Source organism: Terrapene carolina, unplaced genomic scaffold (assembly GCF_002925995.2).
Source record: "Terrapene carolina triunguis isolate 2854851 unplaced genomic scaffold, T_m_triunguis-2.0 Scaffold95, whole genome shotgun sequence".
Taxonomy (NCBI): Eukaryota; Metazoa; Chordata; order Testudines; family Emydidae; genus Terrapene; species Terrapene triunguis.
The window spans coordinates 49760624-49780206 of NW_020664446.1; the positions used below are offsets into that span (position 1 = coordinate 49760624).

Here is a 19583-nt window from a genome sequence, read left to right on the forward strand (position 1 = left end):
TGGTGAAGCACTGGAATGCGTTACCTAGGGAAGTGGTGGAGTCTCCTTCCTTGGAGGTTTTTAAGGCCCGGCTTGACAAAGCCCTGGCTGGGATGATTTAGTTGGGAATTGGTCCTGCTTTGAGCAGGGGGTTGGACTAGATGACCTCTTGAGGTCCCTTCCAACCCTGATATTCTATGATTCTATGCTGTTTCTTTCCTTATTGTATCTTTGATTTACAGTAAAATTTTCAAAAACACTAAGGGCTGGTCCACACTAAGCCCCCGGTTCGAACTAAGATACGCAACTTCAGCTACGTGAATAACGTAGCTGAAGTCGAAGTATCTTAGTTCGAACTTAAAGGTACTTACCGCGGGTACACACACGGCAGGCAGGCTCCCCTGTCGACTCCGCCTACTCCTCTCGCGGAGCAGGATTACCGGCGTCGATGGCGAGCACTTCCGGGATCGATTTATCGCGTCTAGACAAGACGCGATAAATCGATCCCAGAAGATCGATTGCTTGCCGCCGAACCAGCGGGTAAGTATAGACGTACCCCTACGTTCTTCTTCAAGTGATTGTTCATGTGCATTCCAATAGGTGTGCGCGTGCCGCGTGCATGATCGTCGGAAGGTTTTTTCCTTAGCAGTAGCCGTCGGGTCGGCTGTGGAGCTCCCTGGAGCGGGGCCTTCATGGCGGTGTATAAAGGTCCCTCCCGATCCACCGCTTGCTCAGTTCCTTCTGACCGCCAGTGACGGTCGTTGGAGCAGCTCAGTCTCTTGCATTCGCAAGTGCCTACCTAGTGGTCCCCCCTTTCTTAGTTGTAAATAGTTTCATAGAGTTGTAGTAACAGTAGTTTGTAGTTTCATAGTAAGCTAAGCTTATTTTGGGGGGGGTCCTCCCCGCTAGTTTTCCCCAGATACCGGGGCATGCCTCAGTTGCAGGGGCTTGTCGTGCAAGAGGTGTGGGAAACCTATGCCCAGAGGCGATCCGCACGCTGCTTGTCTTAAGTGCCTGGGAGAAGGTCATCATACAGACAAGTGGTCAATTTGCAGGAGCTTTAGACCCAGAATTGAAAGGGAGCGGGACTATCCTTTGAAGCTCCAGAAACGGCACCGGCAGCATCAGTGCACAGCGCTCCAGGGTGGGACGCCCTGGTACCAAGAAAGAACTCCTCCAAGGAACATTGGCGCCATTCCTCAGCTCGTAAAGCCAATTCTAGCAGGCGGCACCATTCACAGTCCCCGGTGCCGCATAAGAAGAAGGCAGAACAGGGGTCATTCCCCTGTTAAGAAGCCGCGTTGGGATTCCAGCGGGGTGCGTCCCACATCGGGACACCTGTGGCCTGGCACCATTGACTCTGGCCCCGACGGAGGTCCATCAAATCCAGAGCTGGTGGACTCCCCAATTCGGGAGGAATTGGAGGAAGAACTTGATCATCCCTCCATGCCAGATACCTTTGAGGCAGCACGGGACCTTATTACCATGACTGCACAGTCCCCAGCCCCGATCCAGATGTCGCCTTAAATTCCGGCATCGTCAGCAGCACCGGTGGCGGCGGCGCAGCATGTGACACTGTCCCCGGCACCATTCATGGCACCGATGGCGACACCACCTGTCGTTCACCACTGAGGCAAGCCCATGATGTTACGGCGCCGTTCCCATCGCCCCGGTACCACTCCCCGGCACCGTCGGGCTCAGAGTACTCTTCCGAATAGGAGGCCGAGTCTTCTGTCTCCTGACGCAGCCGGTACTGCTCATGATCCCAACACCGGTCCTGGCACCACAGAATCTTGGACTTGTCGGCACTGATGGTATCCTGGCCAGCCTAGTGTCAGGGCCCGGTGCAGTGGCCCTTTTGGACTTCTTGGGCCTATCATCAGGCTCAGGGACAGGGCTGCAGGGCCGCATCAGTGGCATCCTCACCCAGGCTCCCCCCTCAGTGACATTGATGTCACAGGGCTCTGGAGGACCCCCTACGGGACAAGGATCCTGGGACTTCACACCCAGGCGCAGCATCCGAGCCAGCACCACCAGTGCTACTGGAGCCACCTCCAGTCCTGGGGCAGACCGACGCACTTGACCCAGCCTCTAGGGAGCTAGAGGGTCAGGAAGACCCGGTCTCATGGACCTCCTCCTTCTCACCAGACGAGGCGATGGCGGGCACCACCACCACCCTCCTGGTGACGGACACCTGGGCGCACCAGAATCTTCTTAGGGGGGTGTCCCAAAACCTAAACCTCCAGGCGGAGGAAGTCACAGAGGACTCGGACCCGATGGTGGACATTCTTGCCCCGGAGGGTCCATCTGAGGTGGCCTTGTCCCTGATGATAAGAACTATCCAGAATACCACTAAGGTAGTCTGGCAGACCCCGGCCTCGATACCACCCATCGCTAAAGGGGTGGAGAGGAGGTACTTTGTCCTGCAGAAGGGGTATGAATACCTATTCACCCACCTCCAGCCGGGGACTCTAGTGGTTGGTGCAGCAAATCATAAAGCGAGGCAGGGACAGCTGGGTCCCACTCCAAAGTCATGGGACACCAAGAAGCTGGACCTTTTCAGCCAGAAGGTCTACTCAACTGGGAGGGCTTCAGCTTCGAGTTGCCAACCAGCAAGCAGTACTCAGCCACTGTGCTTTCAATTCCTGGAGCGCATTGGTAAAGTTTCAGGAGTTGCTCCCGGCTGACTCACTTCTAGAGGAGTGCAGGGTGGTGTGAAGAACCTCCCTCTAGCCTGCGTTAGACTCGGCAGCTCGGACTATGGCCACTGCCATTACAATGAGACGTAGCATGTGGCTGCAGGTGTCGGGGATACCGGCAGAACACCATTCAGGACCTCCCCTTTCACTGTGCGGGCTTGTTTGCCGAAAATACAGCCTCCAGCTTACACAGTCTTAAAAACTTGCGGGTGAATCTGAGATCTTTGAGGATCCACACTCCTGCACCCCAGAGAGAGCCATTCAAGCCTCAGCCCCCTTCCCGCTTCTGCTCCGGGCCCTCAAGTTGGGACTCATCCAGGAGAGGGAGCAGGAATAATAGGAGGCGCCTGTTGCAGTCCTCCTCAGGCCACGGATGCTGGGAAGGGGGTGGGGGGGCACTGCCCGGGGGGGTGCCGTGGGTGCTCGGGGGAGGGGGGCGTGGCCTGGGGGGGCGCGCTGCCGCGGGTGCTCAGGGGGAGGGGTGCAGTCGCGGCCTGGGGTGAGCGGGGGTTGATGGGGCTGGGGCAGGCTCCCTACTGGGCACCTGGGAAGCCGCGATCCTAGCTCAGGGGCGGGCAAACTTGTTTTGGCCTGAGGGCTGCATCGGGTTTCCAATATTGTATGGAGGGCCGGTTAACAGAGGCTGTGCCTCCCCAAACAGCCAGGCATGGCCCGTCCCCTATCCCCTATCCAACCGCCCCTGCTTCTCGCCCCCTGACAGCCTTCCGCTCCCGGACTCCTGCCCCATTCAACCCCCCTGTTCCCTGCCTTCTGATCGCCCCAACCCCTATCCACATATCTGCCCCCTGACCACTCCCCCGAACTCCCCCGCCCTCTATCTAAACCCCCCCCCCCCCCCCCCCTCTGCCCCCCTACCGCCCCGCCTGGAGCACTGGTGGCTGGCAGCGCTACAGCTGCACTGCCCAAAGCACCAGGACAGGCCGCCACGCTGCCCGGCTGGAGCCAGCCATGCCACCGCGCAGCACAGAGCACCGGGTCAGGCCCCAGCTCTGCAGCCGTGCTGCCCCAGGAGCTTGCAGCCCTGCCGCCCAGAGCATTGTGCCGGCAGCGGAGCGAGCTGAGGCCGCGGGGAGGGGGAACAGCAGGGGAGGGGCTGGGTGCTAGCCCCCCGGAGCAGGAGCTCAGGGGCCAGGCAGGAGGTCCCGCGGGCCGGATGTGGCTCGCGGGCCGTAGTTTGCCCACCTCTGTCCTAGGTCCATTTGCTGCCTCTGCTCCACTCCAAGCCCCAGTTCTGCAGCTCCCATTGTTTGGGAACTGCGGCCAATGGGAGCTGCAGGGGCAGTGCCTGTGGGCGGAGGCAGCACGTCAATCTAGGAGCTGATGGAGGGGAGTTCCTATCGCCCTTCCGGGGAGACACCTCCCCCCGGTAATCCCTAGCCCTGAGGCCTGCACACCCAAACTCCTGCTGCTGGGGTGTGGGGAGGCACTAGACTGCACAAGCAGTGGCCGGTACTCCTGGCCCAGGAGCTGGCCAAGCTGCTCAGGAGCCTTAAACATAGGTAATGATTATGAATGCTGAAAAATCCAGATATTTTAAGAATCAAGATGTGCACCGTAAACATGATCATCTCTTAAAATTAGAGGGCAATGCAAAATATGATGTATCATACCCACAAAGTGGAAGGCTTCCTCATATGTTCCTTCTTACTAAAATAGAGCATCCAAAAATATGTTTATAGTCTATCTGGCACTTAGCTTTGATCATTCATTTTTATTCAGTCATTTAAGATACTCAGTGATGCTAGCACACCTAACTAACATTAGCTGACTTAGTTTAAAAACGTAAACTTAAATGCCCACTTACGTAAATGCAGCTATTTGAAGTAAAGACTAACTCACTTAGTGACTTTTAATATTGACAGACATCCTGCTGGTTAATCTCCAGGATAAAATCTCTTTAATTGAAGGCATGCTGGGAAATGTCATAAAACAGCAGTTTAATAAAAGTTGTTCAAATGTTTGTTTTCTCCAGAGTATGGCTGATCTTTCCCTTCCACCTGCTCTATAATGTTAAGGAAAATCCTCCTGGGGAGTAGTAATTTGCAGTGGTTTTTAGGGAAGTAAACCCTTTACACTTATTTCTGTCATTATATTTGTCATCAATCGATCAGTGTACACTGTTTTTAAAAAATATGTATTCTACAAATTTTGAATATCCTCATTTTAAACTAAACATTAAAATGAATATAGTAAACCTTAAAAATTGATTAAATATTTGTAGAATATAAGTCCATATGAAATATGAAATTTCAATTTTACAGTAGGGCAAATGTCTGTTTCTTCCTACAGGTCTGATTTTATTAATGACTTTTTTAAGCTTGCAGTATTTTTCAAATCTGTTCAGTTAAGAGGGAAAAAAAGAGGCGGAAAGGACCAAGCAAGCTTAATTTCATAGTTCACCAACTAGTGATTGGTTAGTAACTAATTTTGATCACTACCATCTTTAAAACAGGCTTTGAACCTAGTGATTTAGAGATGAAAGACTATTGAATTAACAATTCCCTGAGCTATCCTCTCTTTCAGCATTTGAAATGTTTGGGTAAAGAAAGTAAAATTCAAAATACTTGCATATACATTAAACTGAGTTGCTTAAGAGCTATCAAATTTGGAATTTCAGATTCAGAGAAGATGGCGCAATATTTAGAGGAGGAACGTCATATGAGAGAAGAGAACTTAAGGCTCCAAAGAAAACTGCAGAGGGAGATGGAGCGAAGGGAAGCTCTATGCAGACAACTGTCAGAAAGTGAATCCAGCTTAGAAATGGATGACGAAAGGTTTGTGTTCTCAAACATTAAGATCTGTGTCCTCTGTATAAATAAATACTAAAATAACACCCAACCTCTTATATTGATATTTCTACATATCAGCTCTGAAAGTGAGCTCATATACAATAATGCAAAGAATTTCAAAAGAATATATTGTAAGCATATCCTTTGTAGGAGTGTGATTTAATTCTTGCAGTGCTGGTTTAGGTTTACCGTGAGCAAGAGAATAGTTATACTTGAAGATTGGAAGTGGCTTTTACAACCAGCATATACATATAGATTTAAATAATATGTATGTAAACTTGAGAGACACATGGTAACTTTGTTCTGGACATAAATTCACTAAAGCAAGTTGAACAGCCTACAGCACCCTTAACCTATGCAAATTGTAATTTGTAAGATGTTGCAAGTTCTAGTGTTTTGCCATCCTAAAAGGACCATATATGCAACATTAGATACCAAAAGTGGGATTAGCCACCCTGAGAGCTCTTAATTGAGATGTTCTTGCTGTACTGGGTGTGGTATCAGAATTACAAGATCTTGGGTTTTTTTTCCTATTTAAAAAAAAAAAAAAAAAAAGTTGCATCACTTGCATGGACATTACAGATGGCTCAGTTTTGTGTCTTAAATAGAAATAGTTGATATCTTACTACAGTCTTGCATAATAATGTCATGGCAGAACTTTAAAGCTCGCCCTAAAACGTCTTTCCTTCAAAGGCTAATACTTTGGTTTCTTACTGGGCTCAACCATATGCCAGTATTGGTATAGTTTTATTGCACATTATACTAGCTATATGAGGGCATCTGAAATAGGGTCATTATAAATTGGAATTCTACTAATCCTCAAAGAAGTTCTTCTTAGGGAGTTTGTATATTGTGGTATTAAAAATAACTAACCTGAATGACTTTCACATAACTTACAATAAAACAAAACATTAGCTATTTTGTTTCAAAGACTAGGTTAGAAGATTAAAGGCAATATTTGCATTTTTTTTTTCAGACGGCTTCAGCAAGCAACATCTAGCAGTAGCACGAAGTGTATCACCATTGTGATTCAATGAGCTTTTTCTAAAAGATAACCTAAATTAAACATATGCTCTAGTAATGTCTGTAATTGTTTGCATCTACTTTTCCATTAACCCTGTTTTATGGGTTAATATCTCAGTTTAAATAGAAATATGGTATGTGGGTTCATCTTAGATATGATTTTTTTATATGGAAAAGATTAAATACTGTAGCACTTCTAGTTGGTCAAAATCCAAATTTATATTAGCAGTTCTTTGTCCAATGTTTGGCCAAAAAGCATATAATATTTCAAAATTAAACTTTTGTTTAATTAAGTGCTCACTAATTTTAGTACTAATAGTATCAAAAATCTGAAAAGGGTACATGCAAAAATGTTGACTAAATTTACATTCGCCTGTAAAACACTTTATTGCACCATTGATGATACTGCATAGACAAGACAAGGTAGCTGACTAAGATGAGGCCATTTTCAGTTGCAAATTAAGCCCATATTTGAACTCAAGTCTTCAGAAGTGAAAAGTGAATGTTAACCCAGGCAGCACCAAACTATTCAAAAGTGGCTGGTTCTATGCTAACCTGATCTGTATATTTTAGAATGTGAGATTAATGCTGTGGAAAATCATTTAAAACATATCAGGGTTTGAAAAAGTTAATCTAATTGTTCTTTACCTTCTTTTGTTAGATATTTTAATGAGATGTCTGCACAAGGATTAAGACCTCGCACTGTGTCCAGTCCAATCCCGTATACACCTTCACCAAGTTCTAGCAGACCTATATCACCTGGTAAATATATAACCATATATAAACCAGTTTCTGGTAAACTTTTGTATGCATCACATAAAAATGTGCCATAGTATTATATTTGCTTAAATTGCCTATTAAAGCTTACCTGGAAAAAAGTAAATCAAATGAAAGAGTAATTTTGCCTTAAAACTTTTTCAAGTACTTGAATATTTTTACATATTTTGATTAGAGAAAATTTTGATATAATGCAACATGTTTTTAAGAATGTCCAGACTACATCATAATTGTCCATTAAAGGTCAATTATTAAGTGGTTAGCATCTGAAGTTGTATTTTTCTAAAAGTGTGAGTACACAAATTCTCTTATGCAATGTGATTTTGGGCTTGTTTTCTGATTCTTAATAGTCCAGATTTCTTGCATCTCAGTGGTTTCAAACACATTACCAGGAAAATTGCAGGTGTTTCACTTCTTAGTGTATAATTTGATATATATTTTGATTTTGAAAATCAATTACAGGAGCATAATTATGCTGGAACAACCAGCTTCACACGCTCATACAAGTGCACATATTCATGATAATCTAATGTCTTTCATTGTGGAATGTAGTCACAATCTTCTGTAGTGGCGGAGTTTTGGGGGTGGGAGCAAAGAACTTTCTTATGTGTAACACTCTGCATCAGACATGTTTCTTACACATGACACGGTCACATGTTGTTCCTACCCAGGGACTGTTGATGGGTGAGGACGCTGGTGCTACTGCCACCAGGGAATGCTAGTGGCCAGGCTACTCATACCAAAACTTCCCTTATTCTGACCTGTCCCTTTTGGTGCTGTTCTGAAGACCTGTCATAGCCTGGCAGCAAAACCCCTTTGCTCCTATAGCTCAGCTCCACTGCTCTACCATAGTCATATTGGCTATAGCAGCACTTGCTGCAACTGACAGACTTGTCATAGACTCTCTCACCAGCAGTAGGTCTCTGACTATTCTCTCACCTAAGCTGGGTCTTTAGAGTGATGGTGCAGATTTGCTTTCCTGGTGTATTGTTCCCACATCAGAACTGTGACACTACTGATAACTCTATTAACTGCTCCTATCAAAGGGACCTTGAGTCCCTACCCTCTACCAGGAAGTGTCCCAGCAGCAGGGAATGTTGCAAAACAATGGTAAAGTTAACTATAAAACAAAACTAAAATCCTTTAACTGGTGTTTAGTTCCAGTGGAGCTACCTGGTTTAGTAAAGTATGTTTTATGTAGAAATACTCCAGACTGTCATTTTGATATTTCACTTGTCCTAGTGTCCTTCCCGTCTTGTAAATTAAACCAATATTTCAAAATACTCTAATATTCTAAAGCTTCAAACATGAAAAATATATGCAGCATATTATTTAATGGACTAACGAGATGGGGAATCTGACATCAGCTCAGGGTGTGTGAAATACCTTAAAATATTAGGGAGATGAAGCAAACAGTTGAGAGAACTTCATGTCACAGGCACTGTAATAAGACACAAAACCAAGTGTATCCAACTCCAAAGATATCTGGTCATATAAAACATCTGTATGTCTTGGAGTGTTTCCTTTAGAAAACGATGTAATTGAATTTGCGGAAAAGTAGTTTGAAACTATCTAATGCCATAAATTCATGGATTTGCACCTTAGTCCATCACACTTAATGAGTGAGTATGCTGGTAATAGGGCCAGAATGGTGTACAGAAGCTTTGAAATCCCCAGCTCCAGCTGAGAGAGAATTTCTCTGGTGCAGGACCTGAGGAAGTAGCCACAGACTGACTTCTGAGGATCTCTTTGCAAGCTGAGGTGTGTCAGGGCTGTGGGACGCCGCGCTGCAATTTAAATTTGGTCCCCAAAGCAGTCCAAAATCAAGAGGACACAGAGGTGATTTAAAGCCAACTTTGCCCCTCGTCCTTCTGACTTCTGTACTTCACCTGCAAAAACTGAACATGATGTTGATCCAACGCTATCCAGCTGGAGCACACCACTCCCTCCTCCTGACCGCACATACATAGCTTCACAGGTGCATGCATGAGTGAGAGAGAGACACGTGCATTGCCCCTTTAAGTACGCTGACCCCACTTCAAGTACGTTGTCTTTTTAAGCAGATCCGCCAATTCTGACAGGAAGCAACAGCTTCCAGCAAGCTCCCTCCTTTCTGTCCCTGAGCCCTGTCCCCGGCTCCTCTGCTTTGTGGAGAGGGAGTACAGAACGGAAGGGGGGGGGGCAGGAGCAGGGGGACATCCTGATATGAGCACTCCTCTCCCCCCCTCCCCTAGCAAGCAGGAGGCTCCCAGGAGCAGCTTCAAAGCAGAGCGCAGGGCAGGAGCAGCACGGCAGTGGGGGGAGGGACATCTGAACTGCTGCTGGATATCTGCGGAGCCACGTACCCTAACAGGAAATTTAGGGGAGCTGATGGGGGGGGGTTGTTACCAAGCCCCCCCACCCTCCCCAACGAGCTTGTTCCCTAATAGATCAGCAACGTAACAACATTAACCAAGGAGTTACTGGATGTTTTCAAACACAGGATATTTTCCTAATCTAGACAAACCCTTAGGAAAAATATTAAAAGTAATGACATTCTTTTTTTCAAAGCAGTGGATATTTTTTCTGGGTTCCTAACTTAACTGTACAATTATCAGTTTCTTAACCAAATAAACTTTGTACTTACTATTACTTGCAGTACTCAATATTATTTGCAGTAGGAATGTTAATGTCCCTTTGGCTTTAATAATTGTAGGTCTATCATATGCAAGTCACACAGTTGGTTTTACACCACCAACTTCACTGACTAGAGCTGGAATGTCTTATTACAACTCCCCAGGCCTTCATGTGCAACATATGGGACCGTCCCATGGAATTACAGTGAGTATTAAAAACTAGTAAATTTTCTTTTGAATTAAAATGTTAGTTATTTCTTTAACCCATTTTCAAAAATGCAAATGTTTGATTTTGTTTCCTTGCTCTAAGATGTCTGTTGCCTTCTTCAGTCCTGATTACCTCTCTACCTTGAGAAGTTGATTCTTAGTGGAAAACCTTTTCTTTCTGAAAGAGAGTGGAACATGTTTTCCCCTTAAAGACAGTAATAGGTATCACCCTATGGATCTGCAGGCAAGGTGTGAGACGTGATGTTCTAACCTACCCAGTGTTGCAGGAAGTAAATACATTACTTTCATTTTTCTCCTAGTCTCCACCACATCTGATGGATGAGTCATCTGAGGTTGCTCCAAGCTCAGGTTTTCTTCAAGATAATGCTACCACCGTGTCACTGTAACAGGCAGCTAATTATTATTTACTTTTTTTTTTGTTTTCCAGTGAGAATAGCAATATATTAAACATTTGTTAGGACACTACTCAACATCTTTCAACTGGAATCATTTTTTATTTCTATTGAATTTAATGTACTTAACTTAATCAAGTTTTGTCTAGGACTGTCGATATCGCAGTTAACTCATGCAATTAACTAAAAAAAATTAATTGTGATTAAAAAAATTAATCGCAATTTGTCGCAGTTTTAATGCATTGTTAAATAATAGAATACCAATTGAAATTTATTAAATATTTTGAATGTTTTCTACCTTTTCATATATATTGTATTCTGTGTTGTAATTGAAATCAAAGTGTATATTATTTTTGCTTACAAATATTTGCACTGTTGTAATAAATGGTATTTTTCAATTCACCTCATACAAGTACTATAGTGCAATCTCTTTGTCATGAAAGTGCAACTTACAAATGTGTGGTGGGGGGGGTGGTTTTTTTTTTTTTTTTTTTTTCTTTTTTGGTACATGACTGCACTCAGAAACAAAACATTGTAAAACTTCAGAGCCTACAAATCCACTCAGTCCTATTTCTTGTTCAGCCAATCGCTAAGACAAACAAGTTTGTTTACATTTACAGGAAATAACGTGCCCTCTTCTTATTTACAATGTCACCAGAAAGTGAGAACAGGCATTTGCATGGCACTTTTGTATTTACATTGCAACGTCTTTATGTGCCAGATATGCTAAACATATGCCCCTTCATGCTTCGGCCACCATTCCAGAGGACATGCTTCCATGCTGATGACGCTCATTAAAAAAATGTGTTAATTAAATTTATGACTGAACGCCTTGGGGGACAATTGTATGTCCCCTGCTCCGTTTTTACCCACATTCTGCCTTATATTTCCTGTTATAAGTCTCGGATGATGACCCAGCACATGTTCATTTTAAGAATATTTTCACTGCAGATTTCACAAAACGCAAAGAAGGTACCAATGTGAGATTTCGAAAGATAGCTACAGCATTTGACACAAGGTTTAAGAATCAGAAGCGCCTTCCAAAATCTGAGCGGGACGACGTATGGAGATTGCTTTCAGAAGTCTTAAAAGAGCAACACTCTGATGTGGAAACTACAGAACCCGAACCACCAAAAAAGAAAGTCAACCTTCTGCTGGTGACATCTGATAATGAAAATGAACGTGCGTCGGTTCGCACTGCTTTGGATTGTTATCGAGCAGAATCCACCATCAGCATGGATGCAGGTATTCTGGAATGGTGGTTGAAGCGTGAAGGGACATGTGAATATTTAGCGCATCTGGCATGTAAATACCTTGCAGTGCCGGCTACAAAAGTGACATGTGAATGCCTGTTCTCACGTTCAGGTGACGTAAACAAGAAGCGGGTAGCATTATCTTCTGCAAATGTAAACAAACTTTTGTCTGAGCGAATGGCTGAACAAGAAGTAGGACTGAGTGGACTTGCAGGCTCTAAAATTTTACATTGTTTTATTTTTGAATGCAGTTATTTTTTTGTACATAATTCTACATTTATAAATTCAACTTTCATGATAAAGAGATTGCACTACAGTACTCATGTTAGTTGAGTTGAAAAATACTATTTCTTTTGTTTTATACAGTGCAAATACTTGTAATCAAAATATTTAGGGATTACTGTACACTTTGTATTCTGTGTTGTAATTGAAATCAGTATATTTGAAAATGTAGAAAACATCCAAAAATATTTAAATAAATGGTATTCTATTGTTTAACAGTGCGGTAAATCACAATTACTTTTTTAATCGCGCAATTAATCACGATTAATTATTTTAGTAGTTTAACAGCCCTAGTTTTTTCCAAATACTCATTGAGTTTATAAAGCAAACAAAGCTGAAACTTTAGACCTTTGGCAAGATACTTTGTGGCTGATGCATCAAACAGGAAGCACTATTCAATATATTCTGAATAAGTACAACAGTATGCAAACAATCTCCTGCAAAGTGTTTCTTTGTGCCAGTGTCCTCTACCTTGTTTTAGTAGATTTTTATAGAAAGGCACAAATATAGCAGTAGATTTGTCAAACCTTTAATAAAAAAAACTTTTCATGACAGAAATGTAGCTGGAGTATGATTACAGTAGAATATGCTAAAATGTGGACTTTCGTAGGTTAACTGTTAATATTAATTCCACAATCGTTAAGGCCTACAACCATACCACACGGAGCTCTGATCTCAGGGGGAGGCAGCATGGTCCAGTGGATAGGGTACCAGAGTAGGCGTCAACTTGGGTTCTGTTCCTAGCACTGCAGCTGTTTCTGAGCTAGTTACATAACCTCTTTAGGCCTCTGAAAAAATGGGGAATAATAATGTCTGCCCACTTTGAGAGAGACTGATTTTTAAAAAGGTATTAAATTTTTATTACTATTATCTTTATACCATAAGCTAATCAGGATCAAGCTGTGTCAGTACTTGGAGGGAAGACTTCCAAGACAAAAAGCTGGATGCTGCAGGAAATGGTGTTGATTAATAGGCACATAGCTCTCTGCCTTCAGCATGTACTGAACCAAGGCTCCACCATGGTATTAGAGGTTCACTCATGCTAGAGGTGCTTTCAAAGCAGAAGCCCAGATCAATTAGTTATCAGAAATCCTATGGCCTTTTTCACATAGTGTCAGTCTAATTTGTTGTATACATTTAAACTGCAAAGTAGGTGTCCTTGGTGTCCTGGCCAAATTCTAATTTGGAGAATTTTATGCCTACCTAAAAGGCACTTCAGTTGGAAAAGCAACCTCCTTAATAAACAATCAAGCTGTATATCTGTTGTAGAATTGTTTCCAGGTTTCTTTCCCAAAAGGTAGCTGTCTTTTCTTGCTTGGTTATGTCAGGGGGAGGGGTGTTTTGGAGTTCTTAAAGATCTGACTTAATATACAAGTGTTACTGTTACTATTTGGGTCATAGCTGCTGCAATTTTGAAGACATTTTGGTTTGTCTTAGGGCTGGTCTACACTGGGGGGGGATCGATCTAAGATACGCAACTTCAGCTACGAGAATAGCGTAGCTGAAGTCGACGTATCTTAGATCGATTTACCTCGCGTCCTCACAGCGCGGGATCAATGGCCACAGCTCCCCTGTCGACTCCGCTTCCGCCTCTCGCTCTGGTGGAGTTCCGGAGTCGACGGGGAGCGCGTTTGGGAATTGATTTATCGTGTCTAGACGAGACGCGATAAATCGATCCCCGATCGATTACTACCTGCGATCTGGCGGGTAGTGAAGACGTACCCTTACATTTTTATATTGCTAATTTTACAATAGTGCTTCCTCTACTCTGAAAAAGTGTCAGTATAGTAGACGTCAGATCTTGCTTTGAAGAATATTTTCACATTTTATTGTACTTGCAAAAGGGTGAGCTGAAGACCATTACAAATCTGCAGTTTCTTTGGAGACAGTTCTGTTAGCCACTGTTTATTTGCAAGAGCCCAAAGGGATGTACTCACCATTTTTATAATGCTTGCCTCGTAAAGAACAGCTTGATTTGTACTGCCATATGACTTCATTTTCAGATATGATCTTTTTACAGTCATTTGGAATTTTCCTATACCAGTTTAGGTATGCACTTTTTAACTCCACGTGCTGATAATGTTAAGTTGTGCTTATTAGCACCTGCTGCTATGCTTTGTTCAGTCATAGATAGTTATTGTATCTGAGCTTCTTCCTCTATTCTTTTTTCTAGGTACCTATTTGCCATTAAGTGTTTCCAGGGCTACACTTAGGAAGGAATAATCAATTGCACAAATACAATATGAGAAAAGATTGCCTAGGCAGGAGTAATGCAGACAAGGATCAGGGGTTTATAGTGGATCACAAGCTAAAGATGGGCCAACAGTGTAATGCTGTTGCAAAAAAAGCAAATATCATTCTGGGATGTATTAGCAAAAGTGTTGTAAGCAAGTAATTCTTCCCCTCTACTCAGCACTCAGGCTTCAACTGGAGAATACGCCCAGTTCTGGGAACCACACTTCAGAAAAGATGTGGACAAGTTGGAGAAAGTCCAGAGGAGAGCAACAAAAATGATTAAAGGACTAGAAAATGTGACCTATGAGGAAGAATAGAAAAAATTGGGTTTCTTTAGTCTGGAGAGGAGAAGACTGAGGGGGAACATAAGAGTCTTCAGTTACATAAAAGGTTGTTATAAAGAGGAGGGTGATAAATTGTTCTTAACCACTGAGGCCAGAACAAGAAGCAATGGGCTTAAATTGCAGCAAGGGAGGCTTAGGTTGGACATTGGGAAAAACTTCCTAGCTTTCAGGGTAGTTAAGCACTGGAACAAATTACCTAGGGAGGTTGTGGAATCTCCATCAGAGGTTTTTTAAGAACAGGTAACACAGACATGGGGCAGAGATGATCTAGATAATGCTTGATCCTGCCTCAGTGCAGGGGACTGGACTAGATGACCTATTGCGATCCCTTCCAGTCCTACATTTCTATTTCTATTTTTTATTTTTCCCGTACTGGCTTAGAGGAATAGGCACTTTCTTGATCTCAAAAATGGTTCCAGTGTGCTATGCTAGTGCATTTCAAAGTTAGGTCAAATTCAGAATTTGTCTTGATAACTATTTACCTAAATCTGTATTGTGATCCTTTTTAATATTTTGGACTTGATCCTTCAATTTAATTTGGTATTTTGAATTTTGCCTTTAAACAATGTGTTAATGTGTCTGTAAGATGACTTCTTGATATCAGCGAAAGCGTCTTAGAAATGTATACATGTTCAACATAATTTCAATATTTGTTCTGCAGAGGCCTTCACCACGAAGAAGTAACAGCCCTGACAAATTTAAACGTCCCACTCCTCCTCCTTCTCCAAACACGCAGACCCCAGTCCAGCCACCTCCTCCACCTCCACCACCACCTGTGCAGCCTACAGTCCAATCAACAGCATCGCAGTCAGCCACTTTTCAGCATTCAGTGCATCCCTCCTCTCAGCCTTAGTGCATGTGCTCAGCAGTCTGTATTCAGAGTTGGACTCATAACATGGAGCAGTTTACTAAAAGCCAAAGGCTTACCTGGCATATTTGGATTTGACTTTCTTGCACTGAGGTTATATAGGCTTCACTGTTAATTGTGTTGTAAACATTTGTCTAAAAATGCAGCCAGTGTTGTGGGTCTACAACACTAACTTAACAAAATTTTCCATCAGTGTTTACTTGAACTACATGTATGTCCATTCTCTGGCTGGAACATTTGCTACTCTCTTTGGTAACACGGCATTATGTCGTTTTGCTTGGCTCCAAAGCTTCATTTTCCTGGCTTTTAGGTTTGTAAAATTAAAGGGATATCTTTTTATATTCTTTTCATGACAATTTGCATAAAATTACAGGCATGATGGGCTATATTATAAATTCCTAAATATTAACAGTGTTTACCAAGCATATGGTAAATCAGCACTACATTTCAGTAATCTGAAGATACAGCTTTTAGTGCAAAAGTGAAAGTCAGACACGTTAATCAGTGCCCAAGACTATACTCTTATTGTATCACCTAATAAATACGCTTAATACAGGTTCAGTATTCAGCACACATGACACATTCATACTTTTTCCTGTTTTAAAAAAAAACAAACCAAAACCTCAAATGTATGGTGCGGTCTGAAGTTAAATGTGGGGAATCTAACTTGTCAAAGTATATGGAATGTACAAGTCATGACCTTAAAATTTGATTGTCTGATTTATCATTTATGTTAACTTGTAAGCTGTCCATACTGTGTGTTCTGTCACAATGAACTTCTATAAGTGTGGCCCTGCCAACAAGTTACTGGTGGCTGATTAAAGTGTGCTCTTTGATTTCTGCTGCAGAAGGCAATGTGATTGTAGAGAACAGCTGATTTTTTTTCTTGTTGAAATATATTAATTGTGATTTCCCCTAAAACAAAGTTTGAACAACTATTTTAAATGTTCAAAAGACTATTAGAGAATATGGTATAAGATGAATATTATAGGAATATATTGGCATAACAGCCAAAAATGTTGTATTGCTTGGTAGAAACAGAACAGAGTACAGAGAAAGTAGCACAACATGGCACTAATGAATGCTTATTTAGCAGCCTAAGCCGGTACAATGTATAAAGAAGTGTATTCTGAATACATCTTTCCATTCATTTAGCACAAATAAATTGTTTGGTTTCACTTTGCAGTGGAACAAAGTGTCACTTTTTTCTTTGATACTAGCATCTTACCTAGTTTTATTTTTAAGTTCCTGTTGACTAGGTTTATATAATATTGATATTTTTAAGTGGTTTACCTCATATATTAGCATATGTGGGCCATGGAAAAAATAATTAGAAAATGTTTATTTGAGAATATGTATCTGGGTCTAATGAGAACAGAACATTACGTACCTTATTTGTTTACAAAAGCTTTTTGACACACCTAACATTTCATTGAGCATGTTCTTAAGAAGGAAATATAGAAATTTGGATATTTACTAACACTTGTACATACATTTTCATATTTGCCATTCAACAACTATGTAAGAATTGCAGGGTGAAAATGGTCATCAACGATAGCAATCAAAATATATCAAGTTAAAATAGTGTTTTAAAATGTTCAGATAAGGTCAGAGCAAAAGTGGAATTTCATCAATATAGATATGTAGTTTCATATCTTAAAAAGAGTTTAGAAAAATGTGTGTGTATATATAGTATGTTACACTAGTTAATGCACTTGATCTCATGTTGGCTTATTAAATTCCACAAGCTTCTTTCTGGTAAAATGGCATGGTCAATGTTGTGACAGGCCTAAAAACTGACCTATGCTCCCATCTGGAAATTTTCAACTTTGTTTCTTTTTCTAACCACCTTTTCAACCCACCTTCTCCCTTCCAGTCATGAAGCTCAGTAAACTGCTTGTATACAAATTGTCTGACACAGAAAATGCTCACGGTTTTAAGTCTCAGTTGTGAGCATTTTATTAACTAAAACTTCTGAAGCAGTTGCAGGATTGTATTGGAAAAATTACAGAAAGTCAAAAGTTATAGTCCTGATGGGACTATATGTAGATTTCACACTGTTTGTGTTTTTTGTAAATATAACAAATAGAAAAAATCTATATTCGTACAAATAAGATTCCTGCTCATGTATGTCACTGATTATTTAAAACATAGTGCCCACCTTTCTAAAGTACTTGGAGACTCTTGGACAAAAGGTGCTATATAAGTGCAAGCTAGTACTAGTGGTAGTGTAAAAGCTGGCTAAAGAATAAGAGGTGTGTGGTAGTGTTGCTTTAATATCTTCAAAAAAAATTAAAATAACCCAGCATAATTTAAATTTGAAGCTTGGTCTAAAATTGAAATTCTGTAATGCAAGGTTTGAGCATTGTTATAAGATATCACATAGAGAACTCTCCCTTATTAGTGTGGGATTTGTTACCAATTGAAAGCAAAGCACTGACAAATGTATACTAAATGCTGAAAATGTAACAAGGCACTGAAGTGGCCTTACTTAGCTAATAAGGTTGAACAAACATTCTCTTGAAGACAGAAATGTTAACTTTTATTTGTAGATTTTTGAATAAGATAAGGACTTGAGCACATCCTTCTAATAAACATCAATGGATTTTCAGTTTTGCTTGTGAATTATAGTCTTCCATGATTCTGCAGCTATGGATTTACCAGGCTACTACAGAATCTTCTGTGGACTAGAGAAATTCACTTAAAAATAAGAGCCAACTTGACATGAGTCCCTTACATGCTTGGTTTCTTATTTTATCCAGTATACATTCAGGTGGGCTTTTATCTTCATCAGTGGTAATATTTGCCAGTCGCACACTGCATGGCCACTAGTTGCGTAGCATGGTGAAATAGACAACCCAAGATGCTGTCATGTTTGGAGGGAATGGATTGTTCTAAGGGCACATCTTCACTAGCAATGTTAAAGTGCTGCCGCGGCAGCGCTTTAACATGGCTTGTGTAGTCGCGGCATAGCGCTGGGAGAGAGTTCTCCCAGCACTATTAAAAAAAACACCTCCACGAGGGGAATAGCTGCCTGCACTAGGAGTGCGGCTCCTGGTGCTGGTGCAAAGTCTACACTAGCACTTTACAGCGCTGAAACTTGCAGCGCTCAGGGGGTGTTTTTTCACACCTCTGAGCAAGAAAGTTGCAGCACTGTAAAGTGCGAGTGTAGACAAGCCCTTAGTCATAACATTCCTTGGACAGTACCCTGCCATAGGACTCATGCCTAACCATAAGGCCACAGAAGCACTTTTCAGTAGTAATTGGTATTTAGGATGTGTGCACAATTCCCTCAAGCTCAGCAGTTAAGGGTATAAAAAGCCCTCTTCCTTCAACTATCCACCAGTTGCTCTCTTTCCATTGCAGGAATGATCACCAAACCATCCTCCTTTTTTTTTTTCCCCCCCCTTTCCCCCCCCCCCCCCAAAGATAAGCAAGTGCCATTCCATTCTTTGGCAGCTAAATCTTAGGGGAGTCTGGTTCAGGCATGGGAATATCTAAGTAGTCTGATATTCCTTTGGAGAGTTCTAGAGTTCATCTCACCGGGGATTTATTCTGTGGAGGTATTTTTGGCTCCATCTGAGTTTACAGGATCAGTAGTTCTTAATTATATAAAATCATTCTCTTGGGAGGAGGAGGTGGGACAGTTCTCAGAGGCACCTCCTCCACCTCATCCTTAGATAGGTTGTGTTGACTGCTTCCTCCCCTTCTCTGAATGACATTATGGTCTTTCAAAACTTGGTGGGCAGAGGAACAGCTGTGGTTTGTGATTCTTCGAGTGATTGCTCATGTGTATTCCACAGTAGGTGTGCATGCTCGCCATGTGCACCGGTGCTGGAAGTTTTTCCCTTAGCAGTACCCGTAGTGGGGGAGCCCTGCTGCGACCCCTGGAGTGGTGCCTCTATATTGTGCTATAAGGGGCGCTGTGCGCTCCCCCCACCCTCAGTTCCTTCTTGCCGCCAGTGAAGGTAATCGGAACTTTGTGCTCCAACTTTGTTGTAGCGCCTCTAGCCTTAGTGGTACGATTCTTTGACCGTAGATAGTTTCTCTAGTTAGCGGCCTGGCATGGGGCATGCCC

The 19583-nt window shown here is 42.4% G+C and overlaps 1 protein-coding gene across 2 annotated transcripts in view; it reads left to right on the forward strand.

The window, feature by feature from the left end:
- Positions 1 to 16547, forward strand: part of CCDC6 (coiled-coil domain containing 6) — an 84429-nt gene extending 67882 nt beyond the window's left edge. Inside the window, exons 6-10 of one of the 2 annotated variants that reach the window (XM_029911400.1) lie at positions 5317 to 5473; positions 7173 to 7273; positions 9984 to 10108; positions 10431 to 10479; positions 15299 to 15419. In XM_029911400.1, the coding sequence (XP_029767260.1) occupies positions 5317 to 5473; positions 7173 to 7273; positions 9984 to 10108; positions 10431 to 10479; positions 15299 to 15321 (455 nt within the window). In that variant the 3' untranslated portion in view covers positions 15322 to 15419. Of the gene's footprint in view, positions 1 to 5316; positions 5474 to 7172; positions 7274 to 9983; positions 10109 to 10430; positions 10480 to 15298 lie in introns of both variants that reach the window. The other variant, XM_024209706.3, reaches the window with a different exon arrangement.
- The last annotated feature ends 3036 nt before the right edge of the window (positions 16548 to 19583 follow it).